Here is a 26,435-nt window from a genome sequence, read left to right as displayed (position 1 = left end):
ATCCTCATCTCATCCAACGCGAGGCTCTGATCCAGCCCGGGGGTGCAGAGTGAGCCAAGCACACGTCCCAACAGGAGCTGCAGGAAGGCAGGCGGCAGCAGCAATTGCTTAGCCAGCATGGTGTGGGAGCACAGGCAGCTGCAGCCAAGAAAGGGAGCCAAAAGCCCTGCAGAAGCAGCCCGAAATCAGCCCTTGGAGCCCCATCGTCTCCCATGAGCAGAGCAGAGGTGGGAGGCAGAGGACGGTGCATCCCCAGCAGCTGTCCCATGAGCAACAGGGGCTGCCTGTGACACTCGGGGGAGGCCAAAACAGCATTCTGAGACAAAAGGGGTGCAGAAACACACCAAGCTGCCCGGCCCAGGGTGCTGCCAGCACGATACAGCAGGGCTCTGCGGGGCCTCACCCAGATGCCGTGCAGTCAGACGTGCAGTCAGACGAGGCAACCACGCCAACCCACCACAGGTAGAAAGCAGCTGGCAGGGCTTGCAGGCAGCGCTTCCCACACCCGCAGGCAGGAACGGGTAAGAGCTGAGCCCCATGTGCTACTGCCATGCCCTACACACAAACCACCAGCTCAACTGGTGAGAAGCAGCTAACAGCTGCAGAAAGCCAAATGTACCATCAGAAAGAACTGGCTCTTCTCACTTCCAGCATGAACAAGGTTAAAGCAGAAACCTCCCCACACAGCTGCCTCCCACTGCCGTGGTGTCAGCAGCACATGTCCAAGCATCCTTCTCAGACGTACCCAGACTTGTCCAGAAAGGCCTGCATGCAAGCAGGCTGTGCTTCAGTCCACCATCACCAACCGCCTCCTCCTCGCATGCAACAGACCCAGATCTGTCCTTTCTGCCTAGCCCCTTGGGGAAGGGTGGGCAGCACAGAGCAGCACTGACCCTCTGAGGGCAGCCAGCAAGGACACTGCAAGAAAGGACACATTTATTTTAAATACAAGGAGGTACAAAAATCCATCTGTGCAAGTGCTCCATAAATATCACTGGCCCAGCAGCTCAGGTGCCTGGACAAGTCGCTGCCATCTGTCCCATGCGCTGGGGGAAGCTGTCAGTCTCTCTCCCAGATGCTGTTCTCATCCTCTGTAGCACCTTCTGGACAGATTCCTGAGGAACAAGAGCAGCATTCCCAGCTTCATCCCTTCCACACAGCAGCCCATGGTGACCCCGGCAAGGGATCACCGGAGCATCCCTGCCACCTGCATAGAGGCGAGGGTTCACCCCAGCAAGGGGACGTACCTGCTGCACTGAGCTGAGCCTGCAAGGAGGAGATTGTCTGACAATAGGCTTCACACTGGGCAGTCTTATCAGCTGGGGGCAGGAGGCAAGAGGACACCTGAACACCTCACACTCCGACCTCTCCGGGCAGTAGCAGGGCTCCCGTTCCACCCCCAGAGCAGCCAGCCCCACGTACCAAGCTCCCTTTTCACTCGCTCCAGTTCTTTCTTCACGTGCTCCAGCTCCTGGGACAGCTGGCAACCTGCAGGCTGATAAGGGCAGGGTGTCAGGGGATGCAGTGACCCACGCAGCAGCCCAGCCCCAGCACAGGTTGTCCTGACCGCATACTGGGATACATCCAAAATGTCAAAGTGACCGTGATGCAAACCGCATGGGTGTGAATGTTACAGAAATCCCTTGGAAATTAAATGAGCAGATGCCTGCAGTGCCCTGAGCTCCAGAGAGGATGTAAGGTGTGCAGCAAAATGCATGAGGCCTTGTGTAAACAGCAGGGAAAGGCTCAGGTGCCAGCTCAGAAACTGGCAGCCCCACTGCCTGCCACCTCTGCAGCCCAGGCCCCAGGGTACAGTGTGTTCACGGGGCAGCACACAGCTGGCTCTTACCTGAGCAGCACAGGCTGCAGCCCCACAGACTGAAACAGGGCCAGGGTGCAGTTCGCAGAGATAAGGGGACCCCACACACACCCACGTCTGGTCAGCTTTATCTGTAAAAAGAGCTTGCACTAGAAATGTAACCACCACAGCCATCAGCCTCCCTTCAGTCAGGACACACAGCTGCTCCAGACAAGCTGCACAGGAGAACCAAAGGCCTTTGAGCCCCTCCAGCCCTACAGCTGCTGCTGGCCTGGCCTGTTCAGGTGCTGCCCACAGTGGTGAAAAAGTGGCTCCCACATGGGTGCAAGGGGCCAGCCAGCACAGGGGGACAGCAAGAGTGGCATTCCCCAACAGGAGGCTGCCAGCTGCCCTGAACGGCTGCCCCTCTCCTTACACCCCAAGCAAAAGGCAAAAATCCAACAGAACCCAATCCATAAATGAAGACTCTTCCCATTATGGCATGAGCGCAGACAGCTGCCTTTCAGCTGGCCTTTAGCAGCTAGGAAATACAGTCCCAGAACGGTTTGGGTTGGAAGGTACCTTAAACATCACCCAGTTGCACCCTCCTCCATGGACAGGTTTGTCACCCACCAGATCAGGCTGCCCAGGATCCCATCTAACCCGGCCAGGAAAGCTACAGCGAGACAGGCTGAGCCCAGCAGGCTGCAGGCAAAGGGCCACATTCCTGCGTGGGACTGAACCTCTGTCCTGCTCACCCACTCCTCTGGCAATCCATGCTGAAAACAGCCATTCTTTGTCCTCACCAATTTCCATCAGCTCTTGGGTCCTATTGCACACCGGCTCCTGAAAAGTCGATTCTGAAGTATGACAAAGGAAACAAAACCGAGGAACATCAGGCACTGCTCAGAGGACGCCCAGGCAGCAGCCAGGAAACCCCATCCTGAGAGTGACTTAGAGCAGCAGATTTATTCAGGCTCGCTCTTGGTGCCTCTCCAGGGAAACCAACTCCATGCAGCCTCGCTGCTGTTTGGGTGCCCTTCCTCTGAGCCTAAGCACGCACTGCCCCCTCCTGTCCTCAGTCAGGATCAGCCTTGGACTCTGAAGTAGAGACCTGAATAACCGACCCAAACGGAGCTTCCCTCCTCCCTGCTACAACGAGGGAACCTGGAAGGCTTCTGCCCAGCCCACTGCCCCTTACCGAGGTCAGCACGCTTGGAGGAAGCCACTTTTCCCGCTGGCTGCAATCGGGAGCGAGAAGCCACGGTAGGAATTGCAGTGGGAAGCTTCTGAGGGGGCTGTCTGCGGCCACCAGCCTTGCCAGCAGCTACGGTGGAAGAACATCAGGCACAGGGACTGCAGGGACCGCAGGGACAGCCGCAAGGCAGCCACACCGCGCCCCTCCTCGGGCAGCTCTGGGCTCTGCCAGGCCCAGCAGCACCAGCACCTGCCACCCATCGCAGAGACTGAGCCAACGGACCTCCAGTCCATGCTGGTAGGAGGCCGAGGAGCGCCAGCACAGCCACATTCCCTGGGCTCCTACTTGCACCGCTGCCACACGGACTCCCCACTCCCCTCATTCTGTCCCGTCTCTGTGCTTCAGCCCCGGCCTTCCCCTTCCCCCTTCACGCCGCAGCACCGGCCCCCTGAGATCCCCCAGCACCGCACAATTACTTTCAGTCACTTTGTCCTTGGGGGGAGCCTTGGGCCTGGCGGACGGCGGTGCCAGCTGTGAGGCCCTGCTGGGATGCTGCAGGCTGGACTTGGCAGCGGGAATCACCTTCGTCTTGGCACCTGGGGGAGGGAGGGAGAAGAGAGGCCGTGCCGCAGCCTCACGGCAAAGCGGGCAGCGCCCCCGGGGCTCAGCTTACCTGGGGGCACGGGCAGCTTGGTAGCGGGGGCACCGGGCCGCTTGGTGGCGGGGGCACCGGGCCCTCTGCCAGCCCCTTGCGGCTCCGGGCCCACGGATGCCAGCGGCCGGGCCAGGGACAGCCTTCCACCGGCCCGGCCCGGGGAGCGGCCCGGGGAGCGGCCGTGGAGCATCTGCCCGGCCCCGCGGGGCTGCGGGCGGACCAGGCGGGAGCACCGCCCGGCACGGGGCAAAGCGAGGCGCCGCGGTACCCCGCGGGGGAGGCCGAGCACGGCGGCAGCGGGCGGGCTGCCCTCGGCGGGACGCGGCGAGGACTCGAGGGGCGTGGAGGTGAAGAGGCCGGAGGAGGGCGGCCACGGCGCGCCGCTCTCCGCCGGGATGGGAGAAGGACTCGGAGAGGCGGCGGAGCCCGCGAGCAGGCGGGAGGTGATGGCGCGGCACTCGTCCTCGAAGAAGCTGCGGTACGACGGGGAGAGCGGCGAGCCGCTCCCGTCTCGCAGCAGGTCGGGGCAGCTCGGGGAGCCCCGCCGCAGCGCCGCCCGCTCCTCCCGCGACATCGCGCCTCCGCGCCGCTTCCGCCGGCCGGGTGCTCCCCCCGCCGGCCGGAACGCCGCCCGCTCCCCGCCGCTCAGCGCCCCCTGCCGCGCCGGAGGCCCTCCCGCTGCCCCCCCCTTCCCACCCGCCCCGCTGCCCGCAGGACGAGGCTGAGACTCGGCTTCACAGTGGTTTAATGCGAACGGAACCGGGAGGGTACACTGGACAGAGTAGGACAGCCGGCTGGGGGCTGCCCCGCAGCGGGACGCGCAGGACGAGGGGACCCTCCCTCCAAGCAGGGGCCGATGGGGACAAAGGACTTCCAGCCGGCACACGGTCCCCGAGCAGCTCCATCCTGGCTTCAGCCCCTTCTCATCCTCTCAGCCCCACCCGTCACGCTCAGCACCAGGCCCTCAGCTGAACACCCAGGACAGCACTATAGAGGCCGTAGGGGAGTGCGTGGCAGGAAGCCTGGCAGGGTCAGGGGGCAGCCACCATGGCTCTGGGCTCCGAGAGAGGCTCTACCAAATGCCACAACCTGAAGGAGCACCCGCAAAGCTGCCAGCATTGACCTGAGGAGTCCCTGAGCCTCACCCGATACGGCCATGGCAGCCAGAGGGGTCTCTTCAAAGGACAGCTGTGGTGCAGCGAGCTGCTCACAAGCCCTGGACGGTTCCCTGCTCAGCCTCGTGCCTTCCACACTGCCACTGTCCAGCTCGTTGCAAAACAGAGAAAAGACAAAACTCGGTCAGCCCTTACCCTGTTCCATTCCAACTGATTAACCCAGAACTGACCCAGCAGCTCCCTTACTGGAGAGGTGGTGGTGCCACCCTCCCGCTGGGCTCCTCCTGCAGCAGCCAGCTGCTGTCACCTGTCACCACCACTGCACCACAACAGCCAGACCCGGCTCCCCCCTTCCACAACTGTGGCACAGGAGGAGGTCACCACAGCTCAGCTGAACTAGAAACGTCAATGCATTTTTAAAGCTCGAGCCCGCAGTGCGATAGGCCAGGCTAGCCCAGCTTCCACACAGCAACCTGCTCACACACAGCATCAGGAGAGCACACGTCGTGGGAACCCCCCCGAGCTGCCAGCAGGCAAGCGAGAAAGGAGCGGGGCTGACACGAACACAGCACACGGCTCTGCAATGCAGGAGGCTGAGAGCAGGGTTAGAGAGTAAGTCTTGGGCCTCAGCACTTCCAGACAGTGAAGAATGGGGGTTTCATGCAGGGCGAATGGGGTGGGCGAGGGACCAACACACCCAGGCACCTACTCACTGTTTTGGATAAGCCTTACTAAAACTCTAATACCTGATGCAATCACCGACCAACATGACAATTGCTATTCTTCAGAGTCTCCTGCAGAGAAGCTTTGGGGCTGCATGGACAGGGGGAGTGAAGGTCATCTCATACCTTTCTGTACAGGGAGAGAGGCAGCTCCTACACCATAATGCCACAAGCAAGTTCCTGCTCCACACCTATTCACACCTGCCGCTAGGTGTGGGACAACACATTCACTCGCATAAATCTTCATACCTTTAGGCCAAGACCACAGCCCAGAAGAACAAGCTGCTGCCAGTTACAAAAAGAAGGAAAATACTGAACAAACTGGGAGGTTCAAGAGAGGAAAAAGCTGGTTCAGAGAAGACAGATTTAGTGTAAAAATAAATGTCATTTTTGCAGGAGGGAGGGTGGAATGGAGGAAGACAGAGCCAGGTGCTCCTACTGGCGCACTTTTCCTGGGACGTAATTCCTATCAATAGTCTCCTCTTGCAGGAACATATGTAAGCAGCGCTCGTTCTGTGCCAGCGGGTGCCCAGCAATTCTAGAAGGAAACGAGAGGTGGAGGTTAGCACAGGCACCACCGAGACCCCCCCACGCACACACATCTTCTGCAGGTGGTGAGTGAAAGCAGAGCTCTCTGCTCATGGGCAGCCGGCAGCTCCCAGCACACCCACGCTGGCCTCAGTCCAAGGCCACTGGGTCAGTGTGCAATGGGGCCAGAAAGACGCTCGAGCAGAGAGTTCCCCACCGCTGCAGGAGGTCAGGAGCAGCAGGAGCCAACACTGCCCAGGCAGCAGATCTCTGTAACCTCACTGTTCTCCTAAGGTTTGCTTCGCTCTCAAAACAGCACCGAACACAACCTACAAACGGGCTTAGATTTGCTTCAGAACTATGGTTTCATTACCTGGAAGCGGACAACATCCTTCAGCATAACACTAGCATATCTAGATTCCTTTCTGGTCAACCCACGACCCCCTCTTCTACCAGTAGCAGCTGGAGGAACAAGCAGGCAGCAAGCCCAGGGCATCAAGCTTACTTGTTAATAAACTGTTCTAGTCCCTGTCTCCTCTCCTCAATGAAGGACTCCTCAAAGATGCCTTCGTCTCCTCGGAACGGAAGCTGTCGTTTCAAAGCTTTTCCAGGCAGTGGTGGCACTACAATCTGAAAGCAAAGAATCACTCCTGTCAGCAGAACTGCCACCTGAGAGAGGGCACCCTTCATCATTTGACACCCACCACGTGGCCCGAAATCGAGCCCCACTGGCTGCCCACCACAACCTCTCCTCTGCACAAAATCATGGCTACAGCTGCTCTCATACAGCCCGCGTGCAGGAATAGGCATGTCTGAGCCAGACCTCACCTTACTGTCTCGTTCCAGCTCATTCTTCAGCCATTCAAAGTCACTGTATCGTCTCCTCACGCACGACTCCTTCAATTTAAAGATTGGGAGGTTTGTCTGTAATAAAGAGAAGCAGTTAATTTGCAGGGTGCTTCAGAAGCCAGACAGTATTCCTACACGCCATTGAAACCCAAAGCTGCATTCAGAAAACCAGGCCCCTCCAAGAGGGACACATCACAAGAACGCCCAGCTTTGTTATTCAGGACAGAACATAAGCACCAGAGCCCTTCACAATCAAGCAAGCACTCGCTAGGCTACTTGGAGCCAGCCATTCCCTCCCCCTTAAGTTACTATTTCAGGAACACCCTCGGCACCCAGGGGCACACAGTGCTTACAGTACAGACAAGGCCGATTGTTTTTTTTTCCTCCCGAGTTCACTCCATTTTGAGGAGATCTACAAGATGGCTTTGCAGCCTCCCGCAGAGCAAAAGATCCTATCAACAGTGGTGTTTCCATGGAAGAAATAAGGGAGGAAATCTTGTCCCTGCTACTGCCCAGGGCCAGACCTTGTGCTACAATCTCCTCTGAGAAGACCGCCAGCAGACGAGCAGCTTTCTCCTATCTGCCCTGTGCCACTGGACCCGTGGCAGCTCCCCTTCCCTCTCCCTCATTCCAAGAGTCTGACAGCTCCTGCAGCTTCACCTTTGCACTATAAATACATTCTGAATCACCGCGGGAGCCGAGGCAGCACAACCTCCTGACACGCAGCACCCAGACACGCACAGGAACTGCTGCAACACAGCTAACTGTACAGACCGGGCTCTGAGCAACCTCTCCAAGCTGTAGATTTTCCTGCCCATTGCAGAGGAGTTGGACTAGATGACCCTTAAGGGTCCCTTGCAACTCAATCGATTCTATGACATCCCGATCAGACCTGCAGAATAAAACTGCTTTCCAAGCATCCCTGCAGGAAGTAGTTCCAGTGAGACAAAGATCTGCTCGCTGCCATCCCTCTAGCAGGAAAACCAGGCATGAAGACAACACAAACAAACACCCAGTTCTTCTGAAAGGCGCTCAGCAGTTAAATCGCGCTGTGACAGAAGGCAGCGCCAGCACCACAGCAGCCCGGATGGAGCGTGTTTCAGAAGCTCAATCCTACGAGCTGCAGCTCCCAGCCGCACAGCCCCCCGCAGCTCAGCCCGGCCAAAGGGGCGGCCTGGCTGTGCCGGGGCAGCTCGCAGGGCACGGCTGCATGGCTGCAGGGCCTCCGTAGGGCCGCAGCCTCCGGCCCAGGCCCCTCAGGCCGCGCTCACGCCCTGCCAGGCCGCCCACCGCCCGCCCCGGCCCCCGCGAGGGCCGCACCCTCATGCGGAGCTCGTAGCTGGTGTATCTGGCGCGTCCCATGCCCACGGTCTGCGGGTTGAAGATGTCGATCTCCAGGAAGTTGCTGGGCGGCCCGTACGCGTCCGTCAGGTCCTGCGGCTTGGCGTTCAGGCGCCGGGTGTCCGCCACCGCCGCCTCCGACATGGTGGTGCCGCCGCCGCCCCGCCCGGCTCGGCCCGGCCGCTGCCGCAGCCCGCGTTGCCCCGCCCGCGCATAGAGCCCCGCCGCCCGCCCGCCGACTGCATAACGCGAGGCTTATCCAGAGTCCCGGGCGGCCGAGGCCGCCCCACTCGTGCGTCCTGCGCCGCCGCTCGCGCAGGGCCTGCATAAAGCGAGCGCGTATTCATAGCGCAGGGCACAGACGATCAAGCCCCAGAACCTGTATGCTTGCGGGAGCCCCGGAACCTGATTAACACAACGAGCGGGCTGAGGCCCATGGCGCTTTGCGCGCCGCTCCGGTCTCGACGCCGCGCTCCCACCCCCAGCAGGGCGGCGTCCGAGCGAACCGGTTCCATCCCGAGACACGCGTGGCCCTTAAAAGGGGCACGAGAAGGGCGAGGGCTCGGTTATGTAAGTACGGCCGCCGCGGTGCCCGCTGGGAGCTGTAGGCACGCGGTGCGGCCGCCTGCCACGCTCGCCCGTCGGAGCCACGCCCCCATCTCCCCGCCCCTCCGGCGCGGTGCTCGCCGGGAGTCGTAGTCCGCCGCTCCGCCTCGGCCACGCGCCGTCGCCCGGCCGGGACTACATCTCCCAGCGCGCTCCTCGCGCGCAGGCGCACATCGCCGTGCTGCTCCCTGGTAAACAGAGCGGCGCGGCGGTGTCGGCGGAGGGCTCGCGGCTGACAAAGGGGCGGCGGGCCGAGCCCATGCGTCGCCCGGGAGCGCCTCAGGCCCGGCGGGGCGCGGTGCGGCGGCGCTGAGCGGGGCTCATGGCGGAGGCGGGCGGCGCGGCGGCGGCGGCGACACCGCCGGACATCGACCCGGACTTCGAGCCGCAGAGCCGGCCGCGCTCCTGTACGTGGCCCTTACCGCGGCCCGAGCTGCCCGCGGGAGCGGCCGAAGCGGGCGGAACGGGCGCGGCGGCGGAGGAGGGCGCGGGCGGAGCGGCGGCGGCGGCGGCCGGGCCCGGGCGGGCCGAGGGGGCTCGGGCCGGAGGCGGCGGCGGAGCGGCGGCGGCGGCGCGGAAGGGCGGCTCCCGGCGGAACGCGTGGGGCAACCAGTCGTACGCGGAGCTGATCAGCCAGGCCATCGAGAGCGCGCCCGAGAAGCGGCTGACGCTGGCGCAGATCTACGAGTGGATGGTCCGCTCCGTGCCCTACTTCAAGGACAAGGGGGACAGCAACAGCTCCGCCGGATGGAAGGTGCGCGGGGACCGGGGCTGCGGGGTTGGCGCGGGCCGGGCCGTCTTGTCGCTGTCCCCGCGGTGCCGTTCTCCAGCCGCGCTCACCTGTTGCTCCCTGTCCCGCTCTGGGCTTCGCTGTCCGTGCCGGTATCGAGGCCTGGAGCTGTACGGCTGTGCGCTCCCGGGGAGCCGCCCCCATACGGCGCTGCGTTCGGGAGCGGAGAGGAGCCACCCGCGGCCGTGCCGCTCCGAAACGCGTGTGGCTCAACGCGTGTGCCTCGTGTTCGCTCCTCGTGTCCTCAGGGCTGCTGGAAGGAGCACAGCTGCTGAAGGGGCCATCGCGGAGCAGCGTCAGCTGAAGGGCTTTTTAAACTCGAGGCCGCAGTGCTTTGTCGCCCCAGTGCGCAGGGCTCCGTGTAAATAACAGTTTCATAGCAGGCATTCTTGGCGTTAAGGGCCTCCTTTAAACGCGTGCTCCGTCCGAGAGTCGCTCTGCACGGACTGAGGACCTCTGCTGGAGTTTGGTAAAGGGAGAGCGCGTCCCAAAGCTCCAAACCTCTTCCCATCTGCTCTGCACGTCTGCAGGTGCTGCGTTCTGCTAAAGGTCCGGCTCCATTTCCATCCTCTGCAGGTGGCAGCTGCAGTGTGTGTGCCGTTCAGTCAGGTGGACGCCAGCAAAGAGAAGGGGCAGTGTGAGAGCTGAGCTGTGAAATAGCCGTGCGGGCCACACTCACACATACCTCACAGCGGGTGCCCGCAGGAGCGGGGTCTGAAGGGCAGCACTACAGGGATGCTGTGCTCCTGTTTGCAGGCTGTGCTGCAGTGTGAGCCAGTGGGTGTGGGGCTTCCATGACTACAGCTCTGCATTCCTCTCCTGGGTTGCTGAGCATATGGTCAGCATAGAGAGTTAGCATTGCTTCTAGCAGTGTGTTGGTGGGTCTGCCTGCAGCTGGCCCAGCTCAGAAGGGGCTCACCGAGCAGCTGTATGGCTGCAGAGAGGGCAGGAGTGGTGGGAGAGGTGCAGCTGTCTCAGCTCAGGTTGGCACGGGTTGACACAGAACTCCTGCTGCATTTCTCAAGCTTTCTGACAGCTCTCACAGTGCAGCTCAGTTAAAATTGAGTATCCGTCCGTATTTCTTTATGTTAATCTCTCCTTTGTGCAGGTTAAACCATCATTAAGCTTCAGTTGGAGGCAGGGCCCAGTTTTCAGTAGGCTTGGAGGGCTCATGGCAGTGAGCTCTCCCACCTCAGGCCGTGCACACTGAGCTGCTCCCACTGTTGCACAGGCTCGTGTTCTTCTGGCAAACAGTTCCTGGAATGGTGTCTGTTCTCTTTAGGAATGTGTCTGCATCTGTTTGGCAACAGAGCCTGAGCCTGGAGTTGTCTTATTAAATGTATCCTGAGCTGTTATGGGGAAGCTGAAGCATGGTGCCCAGCTGGCTGTGGAGCTTGGTAAAGCATGACTGTCCTCTTGGATGAGTGTGCAAAGGGACTGTCAGCCTTGGGTTTACTCTTGAGTTTTCATTGTGTATCCCATTTAGGAAATGGAGTTGGATTTAACATTCAGAAAGATGGAAATGGAGATCTGTGTGCAGGGGAAAGCAATCCATGCTCTGCTGCTGTTCTGCAATGACTTTTTCCTCGTGATGAAGTTCCTTTGTAGCCCTGCATCTTGAGGGGCTGCTTCATCCCATCCATGCTGACGTACAGCTGCAGAGATGCTTGGGGTGCTCCACACATCTCAAGTTAAGGACTCTTCTGGGTGCAGCTTTTTTGGTGTTGGACTGAATGAGTTTGGAGAAGGGAACCGACGGTGGAGCTGCTGCCCAGTGCTGCTGGGATGCTCGGATGCCTTCAGCCCCCTGAACTATGATGTTCCTGTTGTGCTGGCAGGGATGCACTGATAACGTATCGCGTTCTGCAGTTCTAATAGAGAACATGTTCAGAGCGTTATACACATCTGCTCCAGCTAATATAAAGCCTGTAAACTCGTTGCTTCAGAAAGGCTTTGCAGCTGCTTTACCCCAGCACACAATGGAGGGAAATCCAGCTGTCACGATCTGTGAGGGTGTGACCTCTGAATTCCGGAAAACTCAGTCCTCAAGGAAGGTTCTGTTTGCTGTTCCCGAGCTGTGCTGAGCGCTGTGTGAGCGGGCAGACCTGCTGGGTGTGCAGCCCGTCTGCTCCCTAATGTAATTCAGCTGGAGTTAGGAATTAACCGGGCTGGAGGAAGAAGTGTTGGCGCAGGGGTGTGCCTGCAGCCGCTGTAATCCCCTCGTGGGCTCTGCAAGCTGCTCCAGGATAAGAGGATCATTGCTTCCGGCTTTCTGCCCGTGGGATGGGGGGCGTGGGGGCTTTGGGCAGAGCTGTGCCTTGCTCAGCAGGAGGGCACAAAGCCTCTGCAGCAGTCGCTGTGTGTTACACACAGTCCCTCTTGTTGCACTTTGTGTGTCCGTGGGTATAAGCAGATTCAGCACGGTGATGGGCTCGCAGAGAACACGGTCCCTTCCAGTGCAGGGCCATGTTCCAAAGCCAGGCTTGTCATGTTCTCCCATACCCACCGTCTTCTCTTCTGTAGGAACAGAAGGAACTTGAAGCTGGCCTCTTCCACATCACTTCAATGGAGGGAAAATCAGCCTTTTCCTATGTGTGCAATGGAAAGGAAAGAACAAATGGTTCTGCAGCATAGCACTGGTTGCAGGAGGCTGAAGTGCTGCTCTGTAGTCTGGCACTTTGTGTTTGCTTTGATTCAGATGTGTGTGTGCGTGGTGCAACAATTCCAGTGGCTGCACTGCAGATTACAATGAGAAGGGACTTCCCTGGCTGCCATTGCTGTGACAGCAGCTCTGAAAGTCCCCCATAGACGAGCAGCAGCCAGAAAGCAAAAGCAGCCCCGGCTGGGAGGTTCTGCAGGTTATCCTCACACCTTGCAAATGAGTTCCAATTCAGTTCCAATTAAACACATGCTTGTTTGGCTGGAGGTGAGCTGTTCATCATTCATTGGCTTGCTAGCTGCTGCCCGGCCAGTTTCACTTTTTCTGTAGGCTGATGTATAGAAAGCAGTGGTAGAATCATTGACTGGTTGTGAAGAGTATTTCCCTGTTGTTGCCTGCTGAGGCGTAACTGGCTGCATGCCCAAAAGCCGTAAAGCAAAAGGCAACGTGAAACTGAACTTCAGCATCTCAGCTCTGAGCAAAGTGCTGTTCTACACGAGCTTCAGTCCAGTGCACATCCGTACGTGGGGTGGGCTCAGCCTGAAGCCTGGCTGCCCACAGCTGCTGGCTGTGCAGGGAGGGAGGCTGAGATGGTATTGCTGCCACAGGCTTTCTAGCACTGCAAATGAAGAGGTGTGCATTCCACGTCGCTTTGATCGTTGATGTTGTTGCTGTCATCACTGACACCTAATGAAATCTAACAGCAACTGGACAGCAGTAACCGGCAGAGGTACAACAGAGCCATGCTGCGTTGGATTTGTAGGGGTTCTTGTGGTTGATTCTTGTTTTTCCTTCACAGGGTGCAGTCCTTCTGCTCCAAGGAGGGGAGAGCTCTCCTTTGGCAGCATCCCCTCTGCCCCATGCAGTGAGCTCCGACACCTGGGAGCTTTTGTTGCTCCCTGTCCATTTGATTGGCAAAGCTGCATTACCGAAAGATGAATTTTGCAGCACAGCTTCATCTGTCAGGCAGCCCTGAAAGGCAGCAGCTCCTGGGATGCTGGCATGGCTTGTTCCAACAAGTTCCTCCTGCTCTTATCTAATCCCGGATAGCTTTTGCTGCGTCTGCCTGCCTGTCACGTTCAACATTTAAACTGTCACAGTTTCTCTCTTTTAGAGAGCCAGGATTTCCTTCTTCTGAGCTCAGATTGAAAGATTACAGAGAGGGGAAAACGTCCCTCCTACGAAGCAGCTTTCAATCTGTGAGGCTGAGGTTTGCAGCCATGCTGAAGGGTGGCTGCAGGGACACTGCTCAGCTCCGGAGCAGTTGTTTACTTGCTGGAGCACAGCTTTGCAAAATCTCTGCCATGAAGCCTTTTTCCTGAAGCCATGGGAGCCAAGTGGCGGGGTGAGTGCTGAGACAGGCACTGACAAATGTGGGAGGCGGGGCGTCCTCCTTGGTGCAGCCTCTGAAGAATGCCGTGGCAAATTATAATTCAGTGCAATTACAGGCCTGGCTTTGGAACGTGGCCCTGCGCTGGATGTGACCGTGTTCTTTGTGTGCCCGCGAGGCAGTGAGAACGCAGTGCAGGGAGCTGCAGGGATTGCACGTCTCGTTGTTCTTTTTGTTCTGTCCCCGATTCTTCAGAGAGACTTTTTCTTTGCTAAGGTTCCCCCTGGGCTTTGGTGGTAGGAACTTTTGAGAATGCCTTGGACAATGGCTGCAGTGCTCTGCTGTGCTGCTGGAGCATCCCTGAGAACCCAGGCAAAAGTGAGCACTGGGATGGGTAACAACCCCAGCCTACCCTTGAAGCCATGCAGTGCCTTGGAAAGGCCATCGCTGGCTTCTGTAGGAAGCAGCCGTGTGCTGTGTGTGGGATGTGCTGTCTGGAAGGCTGCAGGGAGAGCTGCTGGCTTTATGCACCACCAGGTGGGTGATGCCTTGCCTGCAGACCAAATGGGGCTCTGCACTGTGCTGCAGGAGGGCTGCGTGGCAGCGTGGGCTGCTCCTTTCCTTTACGTAGAGCCAGGAGATGTTATCAAATGAGAAGATTCAGTGTAGGGACAACTGCTGGGGAATGAGGAGATGGTTTGTGTGGTATTAAGCACAAAGCTGTGGCTGTTGGTGTATCCTGCTCCAGACATGGAGTGGTTGGGGCCTGGGGGATCCCTGGTTGTTTAAGTAAATGTTTCTGGCCAAGCTTTAATCCATGTAATAGCTGTCATTAATTTCCTACTAGTCTTGTCTGAATGTGGTTTAAAGGCATCAGCTCTGATCCAAAAGGGATTAGAGACCCCGGTGGGGGCGCTTTTCACTGCAACACACAGCTGTACTTTGTAAGAACCTCTATGCGATGCAGCCACCCATTCCCCATTGCCAAAATGTTCCCATGGCTTTGGCACCAACCTGTTCCCATCCCCACACTCAGGCCGTGCTTTGCCTGGAGGCACTGCAGACCCACAGCCTATGGGGGCACCCGGTGTCAGCGTTGCAGGGCAGCCAGGCTGCTCTGCAGCATCTCTGAAGTTAATTGCAGCCCTGCTTTTGGTTCGAGTTGCTTAATGTTGAGAAAGGAAATACGTCAGGGTTGCCTAGGGGACCGAATTCTGTCATTTCCTCTCCTGCCAGGTTTCACTTGGAGTTCTGCAGTTATTTATGGTGAATTTTCCACTTGCTTTCTCAGTGAGATTTGAGGGTGCCCTCTGTGTGTCTGACGTGCATCACACTGACAGCTGCATCCTCATGCTGTGGAGCACACAGCATGGAAGTTGCCAGGGCAGGGCCTTCTCTCCTCATCCCCATGGCTCAGTTTGCTGCCTGCATGACACGCAGCCAGCCCAGCACACCCCAACCACGCATCTGTTCTCTTCTGTACTTTTGCTAGTATGGAGACAGTCCTAAATCAAAGCAGAGCTGAAAGAGGAGCCTGAGAGCTGTGGTGCAGTGCGGTGGGAGATGGAACCATGCAGCCACCATCTGTGTCTGTGGCCATTGACCGCTGTAGCTGCTTAGCAGGGATGTTTGCGAATGCTTTGCTACCTTTTGTGCAAGGGTGTCAGGCTTCCCCAAATGGTTCTTATTTCAAGATATCTTGTTGTAAGCTGCTGTTCAGGCAGAGAATTTGGTACTAAAACTTAGGATGTGGAAAGTGGTGTTACTTTTCTTCTGGTCTCATTGTCGATGGAACTCTTGTAGCAGTGCAGGAACACTCACAGCAATGCAGCCTGCAGGACTGGGCGTCTTCAGCAGCTCACAAGTTAATGTCAGGAGAATGACTGAAGATCTGGGGACATCCTGGTGGAGGTTCTTGCCGTAGGAGCATGCAAAGGCATGTGTGGTCGCCTAGGGGAGCGGGGCAGTGCTTTGGAAGCGGGGGCAGCAGCTTTCCAGGAGGTGGTACCGCTCTGATTGCTGTTCTGGACACCTGGAGAAGAATAAAAGTGAGAGCAAGAGCTTGTGTGCCCTTTGGGAAAATGGTTTTTCTCCAGATCCTCAACAGCCAATAGCTGAAATGAAAGCTGACACAGAAGCATTTACATCTCCTTCCATCTGCACAAAACTTTCCACTGTGCTCGTGGTGTTTGTTTATCTGCAGCTGCTCTGCTTTAGGACAGCACGTTTGAGGTGGACAAAACGAGTGTGGAAAGGACTCATCTGAGAGGAAAGGGTGGGGAGAGGGAAAGCAGCAGGCAGGAAGAGCTGTGCTTAGAAGCAGTGGAAAAGGATGATAAAAGCACAGCTGGTTCAGAGCAGTGACATTGTGCGTGAAAGCTGAAGGCTGCTCTGAGCTTTTCAGCTTGTATGGCACAGATGTTGGCCTGGACCGCTGTTGTGCTACTGGTAAAGCACCTCTTAATTATGTGCAATTTGCCTATCGGAACTAATTAAGTGCACGGCGCAGGCTTCAGGGAGGCTCATGGAGGGTCTGCCCAAACAGCTTGCTGATTCTAAAGCACGGGGAGGTTTATCAGCACAGTTGCAGGATGAAAATTCACTTTGACATTGGTGTGCAGCCATTTTAGCTGGCAGCTTCTAGCAAAGCTCAACCACATGAAGGGTGTTGGGAGGGACAAGGAATGTGTGCCTTGCCAAATGGGAAGATGGGAGAGGCTAAAACTGGCATGTACCGTGTGGGAGTGCATTATCAGCTTGAACATCTTACCCCATCAGAAGCACACACAGTGTACTGCATCCTTGCAGAGTGAAGCTGGTGCAGCCTCCAGGCTTAGCAGGACTCTTGCTCCAGAGATTCTCTCTTGTTTGTTTTGGAGATAAAAAAGGTGATGGGTATATGGAATTGGGAGTGTTGTGTTGGCATCGTGGTGGTTTCACCCCTGGTGCTGCAGTGAGGCAGTGCACTTCTTGCTGGTGCTGTCGAGCGTGTTCAAGCAGAAATAGCAGGCTTCAGACGAGTAGCTCTTTGCTATACCTTTCTTCTCTGGGTGCTGTCTGAATACACTGTGAGATTTCTAATTGAGAGGTGTGGTGTAAACAGTCCTCACATCTTGTTTGTTTTCTTGTTTTGTTTTCTTTTCAGAACTCTATTAGGCATAACCTGTCCCTGCACAGCAAGTTCATTAAAGTTCATAATGAAGCCACAGGGAAGAGTTCCTGGTGGATGCTCAATCCTGAAGGTGGTAAAAGTGGAAAAGCACCAAGGAGAAGAGCTGCATCTATGGACAACAGCAGCAAACTCGCTAAAGTCAGAAGTAAAGCATCCAAAAAGAAGCCCCCGCTCCAATCTGCTCCAGAAGCCACTGCTGACAGCCCTGGCTCCCAGTTCCCAAAGTGGCCTGGGAGCCCATCCTCGAGAAGCAATGAGGACTCTGATGTGTGGAACACCTTCAGGCCTCGAACCAGTTCCAATGCAAGCACCATCAGCGCCAGGCTTTCTCCAATCCTGACTGAGCAGGATGACCTCCATGACGAAGAGCTTCTCCCGTCTATGGTGTACTCCAGTGCATCCAGCAACGTCCCACCAACCGTGACTGAGGAGCTTGAGCTCATCGATGGGTTAAATTTGATGTCTCCCAGCTCATCCGTGCTGTCTACCCAGCAATCCACCTCCGGTGGTCAAATCCAGAGAGATTCCAGCTTTTCCTTGCGGAGCCCAAGTGCAGCTGGGCAGACCGCTACGTTTGGCAATTCCCTGTTTAACCCTGTTGAAATGTCTCTGCAGAGTTCTGTCAGCCATTTCTCCAGCCCGCAGACCTTGGAAGCTCTTCTGACACCTGGCTCTCCGCCTCCAAGGGATGTGCTGATGACTCAGGTGGATCCAGTTCTCCCGCAGACTGGTGGCAGGATGAGCAGCCGAACTCTTCTGCTTCTAGGTGGACAAGCCACCCAGAGTAAGATGAGCTCAGGCAATCCGCGAGGGAAGCCTGCGGAGCAGCAGGCAGAACCAGTTGGTGCCAGTGTTTTGCCATCAACGCTTCCCATAGTAGCATCTCCTCAAAACACTGCCAGCATTAACAGTTTGAAGGCTCCAGTTTCTGCAACAGCTGCCCAGTCGGTCCAGCTGGGCAGTCCTCCACTGCTTTCTTCTGCTGGCCCTGCTCCTCTGGGGTTAAACCAGGACAGGCTGCCCATTGACCTGGACATTGACATGTACATGGAGAACCTTGAATGTGATATGGATTACATAATCAACAGTGAACTCATGGATGGAGAAGGACTGGACTTTAATTTTGAACCTGTTCCGTCTACTCCCAGCTATCCCAGCAGCTCGCAGGCTTCCAGCCACACCTGGGTACCAAGTTAACTTCAGGAGCACAAAAAGGTAAGCGGTGCCATGCAGAGTAGCACGGCTCTGTTGTAACAGCATCAGCCTTGTCTGGGAAGCTTCCTGTGCCCCACTGCCAGTAGTGGAAGAAAAGTCTTTAGGAGAGAGAGTTCCCTTTCAGGACAAAGCTCTGGGAGAGCTGCATTCCTTATTAGAAGGGGAAAGGCTGTGTAAAGGAGGGTGGATTTAACTTGACCAGGTAGTAAGCTTCTTAATGAAATAGAGCAGCAAGCTGAATGAAATTCTTGCTGTCCCTCATTACCAAAGATGACTGTTCTACAGGAGCTTGGTCTCTATGATGCTTTTAGCTCTGAATTTGACATGAGAACTTGTTCTGTTTACATGAAGATGGTATACACAGAGCTGTTGAACTGAGCAGGCACATGCTCTGTTTCTATCCAGGTTGTAATTATGCTTGCGATGTTTTCTAGCATGTGTAATTGCAAAGCCTATCTGTTTCATGATCGTCTGCTTTGCCTGCATGTAGCAGGACACAGTCCCTCTCGGTTATCAGCCCTTCTGCCCTTCCCTTATCTGGGAATGGTGTCTGTAAAGTCTGGTTTGCCTGTTTGTCTGAATGAACTACCAAGTTGCCTATGCAGCCATTAGAATGGAAGAGGAAGAGAAAATGGGAGCGTGTGTGGTGTGAACGGGGATGGAAGGAGGAAGGACGTGTCAGTGCTGTCTTACTGGAGATGGAGGCTTGTTTCACGCTTGGAGCTCACCTAACTAATGGAAAAGGGGCAGTTTCTTCCATGGGCTGAGGCACAGGCTGGGTGCTGGTTGGGAGGTGGAAGTGTTGCCGGGAGTACATCCTGCTGAGGAGAGAGATGTGGGATGTGTTGGTGTTGCAAGCTCAATTAATAATGCTGGGCAGACAGAAGGGCAAACTGCAGATACTGCTTGAGTTGTGGGAAGGCCTCGAGCTTCAGAATGATGGAGGATGAGTGAAATTATCCCATGCTTGACCTTAATGCTCATTCCAAGACAGGTGAGTAACCTGAAGACAGTCTAGCTTTGAGTAGGGAGTTTTGACTGGGTGACCTCTGGAGGTCCCTTCAGCCTAAGTGCTCTGCTGATTGCTGCTGCTGTTCATGCTGCAGGTCAGATATTGGGCTGAGCACTTTTCTGCTCTGCACCAGCACAGCCTTCCAGGCAAGTATTAGGGACTACGTGCAGTGAAATGCTGTCCTTCGGGCCTGTGATACTTAAACATTGATACACCATTATATATTGCCTTTTTAAACACAGTTGAATGCCTTTTTATTCCAAATTCCATCGTGCTGCTAAGGATTCCATTTGTTGGTTGTATTCTTCTGTCCATACTTACAAGATGTCTTTGCTGTAGAGAGAGGGAGGATCAATCTAGGTTTCCCTTGTTTTCTTACAGGGCTTTGTATAGCCTTGTGCGCTCAGTAAGTGTGCTCTGCTGAATTACAGAGAGTTTGCCTTAAATTGGGCACCTTCACTTCAGGTGGAACATGGGAACTCGGTTTTGATTTCAGAGCCCTTCAGCTGTGTGAGGACAGTTTGCAAGCTGGTGGCAGAGGTTGGGGCATCCTCAGCACTGCTTCCACGGGGCCTTGTCCTGAGCTCTTGTGGCTCTGTATGCCCTGCACTGCATCTGCAGAGAGCATCCACTTTATGGAGGGAAGTGTTCACGGGAGTGTTTATGAAACATGGATGCTGCAGATATCCTGCAGTTCTGGCTGCGTTTGTTACCTGGGCTGGATAGTCAACAGAATGCCTGCAGAATATCGCACAGAGCTTTATTTTTTGTAGGGATATAAAATAGGGAAGGCTGACCAAGTGTTTATCAAAGGGTAGGGTCTAGTGCTAGTGAAGGTATGGCTGCATTGAAAGGCAGAGGGAGAAGATGAGGCTCGTAGTAGCAGGTCTGCTCTTGTTCAATTCAGTGTGTGTGTGGCTTAACCAAAACAGAGTAACCTTGTTCTGGTGTGCAAGGCTTCTATATTGCCGTGTGAAGTTCACACTGGTGAAAACTACCATGGATCACTGCTAACCTCAGAGCCATCCCAAGCAGTGTCTGCAGGCTGGTCTGTGTCCCTCTGGGTCAGGTATGGCTGTAATGCTGAGCAAAAGCTGCTCGTCGGTGAGCGCTGGTAGCCATGCACTGTGATTTGGAACAGTCATTGCTGTTCCCCACGGTGCACAGAGCAGATGTGACTTTATCCCCTTCTGCTGTGTTAAGCACTGAAGAGTGTGTGCACAGCTCCCCAGCACTCTGCTTGAGCCCCTTTACATGGGGATGTGAGATCCAATACCGAACCCTTGCCTCTGCCCACAGAGCACCTCTTGGCCTGCAAGGTAGAGTGGCAGTGTGCCAGCACTTTCCTTGACTAGGAAATGCAGAAATCCTGCCAGTTCTGCTGCTCACTGCATGGATAGCGTGTGGTTAAGGTGTGCGGAGTGCTTTGCAGGCCCAAGGCATGACCGCACTTAGTAGTGGTTGACCTGCAGGTGCTCCTCCAGTCCTTCATGCTGGTGTCCCCTGTTGGTGGGTTTGTGCTTGCTCACCCTCGTGCCTTTCTGTACCGTTTTGGTGTGAGGTCCATCTGCTCTTCTGGTAGAGCTTTGTTAAAGATCTTCATGTGTTCAGTTGGGATTAGCTTTGTAGCCTGGAGAGCCCTTTATCCCTCTCCCAGCTTGGGCCAGACTCTGTGTTTCCATGCTGTTCTCTAATTCCTTTCAGTCCCGACTGCATTTTGTTCTATCAGGAATTTAATAACTGACCCCCCGTGTTGTCTCACAGTTTCCCTGGAGTCTGTTGCTCTGACTGCTTTTCTTCTTGTTGGGGCTGATCCCCTCCTGCTGCTTCTTCACCTTCCCACAAGTTTCATTTTGTGTTGGCCAGTGCTATTGCTGAATGCGATAGACTGGTGCCCTGCATTTACTTTCTTATTCTGCCTCAGGTTGTCTTAAACCTGCTGAGACCCCTCCCAAGCCTTGCTTGCTGCTCCGAGTCCAGCCAGAATGAGGTGGAGGGTCTCTTTGTCTTTTCCCTCCCAACTCACATTTGTGGCTGCTCTTCCTTGCTGCCTTCCCACAGTGCTTCTGGTGGCAGCCCAATCTTTAACACCTGCTTATCTTACCAAGCTTTGGTGCCATCAGCTTGCAGGAGGAGTGCTTTCTTCTGACCTTTGTGCTTTTGTTTTGTCTTTCTGGCTCAATGGTACTCTGAGTTTGTGGCTTAGCAGCTGTGTCCTCCACTCGAACCTTCCTTCCGTCAAGGTCCTTGTGTTTGTTCCCTAGTGGAAGTGGGCATCCTTTGAGCAGCACAAGGCTGACTGATAGCAACTGTCTCCTTATCTGTGCATCCAGGATTGCCACCGAAGCTGGGATTTAACTGTTCACTCTTTTTCTTCTCCCTAGTGTCCTTCAGGTTTTGAACATTGGGTTCTGACTTCGCTTCCCACCCCTGGCAGAGAAAAGAACGGAGCATGTTGGATTTGGTTTCCCTGCACGCCACACCTTGGGCAGAAGGAGCTGCCCACCTGGGAAGAAGGGGCAAACTGCATCTGGTTGCAACAGGAAGAGGTTAAAAATAGGAATCCTGTTATGTGCCACGTCTCTTCCTACAAACCTGACCCTGCCATGGACCTTCTGGGGAAACCCTGAGCTGTGTGTGTCCGGAGAGGAGCCCTGGTAGAAACCTCGGCCAGAAGCCTCTGTGCTGGGCAGTAGAGTTTTCCCATGTGAAGAGTTGGGTTTGCTGGAGGAATGTCTCCATGGCTGTCCTCTTTCTGCTATGGCAGAAAGTCTCCCAGTGCCTCGGGCTGGCAGAGGGCTGCTCACTTCCCTCTTGCCTTGAAGTAGCTGGATGTTTTCATTAAAGCCACCAGATGTGCACTTGGAATCCCACGGACTGGCCAAGGAATGGGAAGCAGCACGCTGATGGAAGCCTGGTGGGAAGAGGGGTGCTGTTATGGGCTTGGGGTCAGTGGTTCCATCGTGCCCTTCTCACCGGAGCAGCCGTCATTGTTGTGCAGTGAAGGGCTGTGGTTGTGGCGTTGGGGGCTTCCTCTCATTCATCTGAGAGGAGGAGCAGTGTTGAGTTTTTTCACTGTGCCAACTGTGCCCCGTTGAATCCTAGGCATGTTTAGAGCAGTCCCTATGCTGTTCTCAGCACATTCCCAATACACCAGGCTGATGTAAAATAGGCACGGGTGCCAGTAGCTGTTTGTGGGATGCGAAAACATCATTTGGGGTTTGTTTCTCATCTGTCATGCTACAGCAGAGAAGGGGAAAGCCTGAGTGTGGCCTTAACAGAGCCCTGGTTGCTTTTCAGAAGGGCATTTTCTATAGATGAAATATTTTTTTACTAATCTGGGAACTTTCTACAGCGAATATAAAGCCAATGTTAAGCGTGTCCCCATTAGGCGTATCAGGAGCCTCTGAGGAGGTGTCGGTGACAGACTTCTTTTTCAGAGCTGTATTAGGAACAAACGTATTTGATGTTGGGTAATGTATATGATTGAGGGGAGAGAGTTGGCAGATCCCCACCGCTTCCAACCGCCGTGGGGAAGGGTTGTACATTATTGTAATCTATATGTAAAAGTAGCTGCAAATTACATAGAAGCTTTTCTAAACCTTTTTAAATATATATTATATATTTTAATTGAAAATGAGATTATTGGATTAAAAAAAACCACACACTTGCTGCATCTGTCCCCTTGATAGCAGATAACACTACAGAGTGGGAGGGGACAGGCCTAAGGCATTTTGGGCCTAGAAGCTGAAAATGTCATTAGTACAAGTGGGAAGGGCACTGCAGTGTAACTGGGGAATAACTGCCTCACTTAAAGCAGGTGGAAGGCACCAGCATAGCATTCAGCCACAGCTCCCGGTGTGCTGCCCTGGATCCAGCAGTCCCGCTGTGCTGGGGAATGCCAGTCATTAACAGCACTCCTTGTCCCTTTGGTAGCTGGGCTGCATTGCAGGGATTCCCATTTGTGGGATGGTGTGGGCTTGGCCATGCTCCATCTGCTGGCGTTCAGGGCAGACCAATGGAGGGCACTAGCTGATGTTTTGGTAGCCGTCCTCTTGGGTTCTGTGATTTTATTTGTTGCTGGAGTTTCTTCTGCTGCTGGGGGAGCACCATCCTGGGACTGTGTCAGTGCTTGGCCCTTCTCTTGGTTCTTGCAGGACAGAAGCTGGGAAAGGAGACCAGTTCACTTGGCACGCTCCTGCTACCATTTGATGCTGGCAGTGACCTGGTGAGGTGTGCCGGTGCTTTTAGGGTAATCCAGTAGGCTGGATCTGGCAGAATCCCTCTGGGCTCCTTGCTAAAGGAGGAGGTGTCTTCTGCTCAGGTTTCCATCATACAGTGCCATGAGCCATGTTGCCTCACCACCTCGTCTGCTCTGTTGTCATGAGCCTCATTTCATTTTCATCTGAGTGGAGATTGGAACACTGGGAGTGGTTTGTCTGCCTGCCTGCACCAATGAGTCTTCAACAGCCTTATCCTCAGCGTGCTCGGCCATCAGAGCCTTTGTGTAGCCTGATAACCTCTGCTTTGAAGGCAGTCTTTGTGGCAGACCTCATGGTGATGCGCTTAAAAATTACCCACCATCTGCATGTCTGGCCACACCTTGCTGCAGCAAAACCAAAAACACTGAGGAGGGAGATTGTAAGCTGGGATCCCAGGTCTTGAACCACGGGTGCATATTCTCACTGCAGTTAGTTCATTATTCAAATGGACAGATAGCCTTTCCACAAACACCTCATGCTACATACGGCATGTATTGCACATAATGATTGGATGTATGTTGATTCACTTAATAGATCTGGTGGGATTTGGGTTTTCTGGTGGATAATATGCCACTTTGTTTGCTTGGACCCCAAGGGCAAATGAGTCCCGTGGTGTGCAAAGTGAGCTGATGGCTGCTGTGCTTAGGGGTGGTTTTGCTGCTTCACAGCTGTGTATCAAGGACAGGATAGCAGCATGCTCAGTGTTGCTCAGTGTGATTCTCTAATGCCTTTATCATGGAAACAGAGCCCAAAGCAATAGGAAGGGTGATGTTAGCAACAGGTGTTCTCCATCCCCTCAACCCAAGAGCAGCTGGCAGGGGCTGAAGGAGCTTGGAGAGCATGTGCTGGTGCTGAGGATGGTGCTCAGAAGGAGTGCTCAGTGAGCAATGAATGCAATGTCATGGGCTAGAGCAGATTCTCCACTTGCTGGTATGTGTGGCAGGATGGTTTGGATCCTGGTCGTGGAGGTCAGGGATGTGAAGAATTTGGGAGTTCTCCAACCTCTTCTTAAATAGCTTCCACTTCATAAAGGTTTTCTAGCTTGGGATTCCTCATAGGACATAAAGGACTTTAAAGTTCTTAAACTACTGCTTGCTGAAGGCTGGGAGGAGAAGTCTCACTCAGCACTTCCCTGGATTGTGTGTTCTGGAAGGGTCATCCTGAGACAGCAGCAGGGGCTTATGGGGGCTGTTCCTGTAAGGAGAGGTTGGGGTTAGGGAGCAGCTCTGAGCCCGGTGGGGAGGGCAAGGGATGCTGCTGTGGGGACTGCTGCTCCCCGACAAGTGCCTGGGGGGCTCCTGGCATGAAGCCTTCCGCCATGCTGTGTGCATCTTCCCCGTCCTCACTGTACCAAGTTCCATTCACCTCCAGAAGATCAAATGCTGTCTTCTTCAGCATGAGGCCGCCGTGCTCTGGGCCCTGAAGGGTTCTGCCCATGGAGCCTGCTGGGAGGCACGCTTATTGCTTTCATTTACACCTGAGTTTAGCTGTTTGCTTGAGACTTCTTTGTAACTTGAGCGTATTTTACTACTACCAGCTCCCTGTCAAAATTTGGGCTATCGAAAGCTTCTTAGAGCCCTTTAATTTCTATAGCTGGTCTATTTAAAACCATGACATCCCCCCCTGCCCTGGGCTGCTTCACAAACAGCAGTGCCATCATTCTAAGTGAGAGGAATGAATGCAGTGGGAGCGTTCTGGAGCCCGGCTGTGCTCATAACTGAGGTTCATGCTAGAAGCAAGTAGCACTAATCAGCTTTTCCAAAGGAAATGCCTAGAAAGCTTTTATATAGATCATGATTTGATCATTTTCTTACTTAGGTGCTTATTTATAGCCACGCTCAAATGCTCCAGGGCTTTCCTTGCTCCAAGAGGGAGAAACCTGTGTCTGGTGCTGTGGGTTGGGGTGTCTGGGGAGAGCGGGGTCACCAAAATGATGTGTAAGTTTGGACTGTTATCCAAAAAAAAATACATGTATATCAGTTTTGGGATGTGAACCTGAGCAGGGATGATGTAGGGTTTGCCTCAGCTGCACGCCTGGTGAAGTGTTTGTTCTGATTCACATGGGGAAAAGCAAGGGGAAGGTGATTCCGGGTGCCTGAAAGCTCGGTGGCATGGGTAACTCATCACTACAGCTCATAACCCCTCGAGAAAGGGACCCTTGTGGTGCCGAGCAGGAGGGCACGGCCACAACTGGTGCTCCTCGAGTGTCCGGAGAGAGGTCTGGCCCTGCAGGGTAGGGCACTTCTGCTGGAAGGAGCCTTCTTTGGAGGGCTGGGGCTGGTTCGGCGCTGCGCACAGGATGGGCACCACGAGCGGATGCCTTTCCCACCCCATCCCCTCTGCACACTTTTCACCCATTTCTCATGAGAATTTTTTTTCTTTTTTCTTTCTTTTTTTTTTTTTTTACACAATAAATCCCTGCTTTTGTTTGCTCTCTGTAGCAGTGTAACTTCTGAACCATTACAGGCTCTTTGTTACCATCTGTGCTAGCAAGACTGTAGAATGTGCTAGACTAGGGGGGAATGTTTGACAAATAAACCTGTAATCCTCTGCTCTGTGTCTCATGCGGTTTGTTCTGGTGCACTGGTGGGGGCCCACTTTTATTGTGTTGATTTTTTTTTTTTACTTATTTATTCCCTTGCCTTTAGCTTCTTTCCTTCTCCTCCTGGTGCTGTTAGGGCAGCCCTGTGCTGGGGTCACTGTGTACCCGCCCTATGAAAGCTGCAGTGTGCTCCCAGGTGTGCAGATCTTTTTGGTGCCAGTGGTGCTGCCAAGCCCCTAAAGCTGACCCTGGGCAGCTGTCACTTCTGCAGGACAGTTCTGGAGTCGTGCTGATCTGTTCATGGCTTGCCCTCCTAGACCTGGGTGCAGATGGCTCTGTTCACTTCACATGGAGATAGATGGCCAGTGTTCACCTGTAGCCCAGCAGTTGTGCTGGCTGTCTCTAGGAGCACAGGGGTGGAGTTGCTGTTCCATCCCAAGGCAGATGCTGTCCATTAGGATGTCAATGAGCCTCTATCCTTGTGTACTCCAGTTCTGCTGTCACAAGATATTTATGGTCAGATACTCGTATTAAAGGGTGGGGGTAGCTTGGTATTCAGTAAGGTCTGAGGGAAGAATACCATTGAAAAAGGGCAAAACTGGGGTTTGCTAGTAACTCTTTAAAAGGATCTTAAGCTTCCT

At 54.8% G+C, this 26,435-nt stretch overlaps 3 protein-coding genes across 4 annotated transcripts; 1 reads left to right on the top strand and 2 right to left on the bottom strand.

The window, feature by feature from the left end:
• Nucleotides 1–926: 926 nt before the first annotated feature.
• LOC140252084 (uncharacterized) lies at nt 927–4,300 on the bottom strand. 2 transcript variants are annotated; one of them, XM_072336397.1, is made up of 8 exons: nt 3,670–4,300; nt 3,473–3,592; nt 3,000–3,125; nt 2,557–2,658; nt 1,850–1,950; nt 1,423–1,495; nt 1,248–1,319; nt 927–1,115 (listed from the first exon to the last, which is right to left on the bottom strand). In XM_072336397.1, exons 1-8 carry the CDS (start codon nt 4,223–4,225, stop codon nt 1,060–1,062), a joined length of 1,206 nt encoding a protein of 401 aa, XP_072192498.1. In that variant the 5' UTR covers nt 4,226–4,300; the 3' UTR covers nt 927–1,059. The 2 variants fall into 2 exon arrangements, with proteins under 2 accessions (XP_072192498.1, XP_072192499.1); XM_072336398.1 differs by having other exon boundaries at nt 2,605–2,658; nt 3,670–4,298.
• Nucleotides 4,301–4,379: 79 nt separating this feature from the next.
• Nucleotides 4,380–8,414, bottom strand: SNX12 (sorting nexin 12). The gene is made up of 4 exons (XM_072336399.1): nt 8,186–8,414; nt 6,845–6,940; nt 6,522–6,646; nt 4,380–6,026 (listed from the first exon to the last, which is right to left on the bottom strand). Exons 1-4 carry the CDS (start codon nt 8,348–8,350, stop codon nt 5,924–5,926), a joined length of 489 nt encoding a protein of 162 aa, XP_072192500.1. The 5' UTR covers nt 8,351–8,414; the 3' UTR covers nt 4,380–5,923.
• Nucleotides 8,415–9,004: 590 nt separating this feature from the next.
• Nucleotides 9,005–25,811, top strand: FOXO4 (forkhead box O4). The gene is made up of 3 exons (XM_072336394.1): nt 9,005–9,566; nt 16,737–17,978; nt 21,375–25,811. The coding sequence occupies exons 1-2, from the start codon at nt 9,135–9,137 to the stop codon at nt 17,958–17,960; spliced, it is 1,656 nt and encodes a 551-aa protein (XP_072192495.1). The 5' UTR covers nt 9,005–9,134; the 3' UTR covers nt 17,961–17,978; nt 21,375–25,811.
• The last annotated feature ends 624 nt before the right edge of the window (nt 25,812–26,435 follow it).

This window comes from Excalfactoria chinensis, chromosome 4 (assembly GCF_039878825.1).
Source record: "Excalfactoria chinensis isolate bCotChi1 chromosome 4, bCotChi1.hap2, whole genome shotgun sequence".
In the NCBI taxonomy this organism is placed as follows: Eukaryota; Metazoa; Chordata; class Aves; order Galliformes; family Phasianidae; genus Excalfactoria; species Excalfactoria chinensis.
The sequence above is the reverse complement of the archived record's forward strand: the minus strand, read 5'-3'. Positions and strand labels throughout refer to the sequence as shown.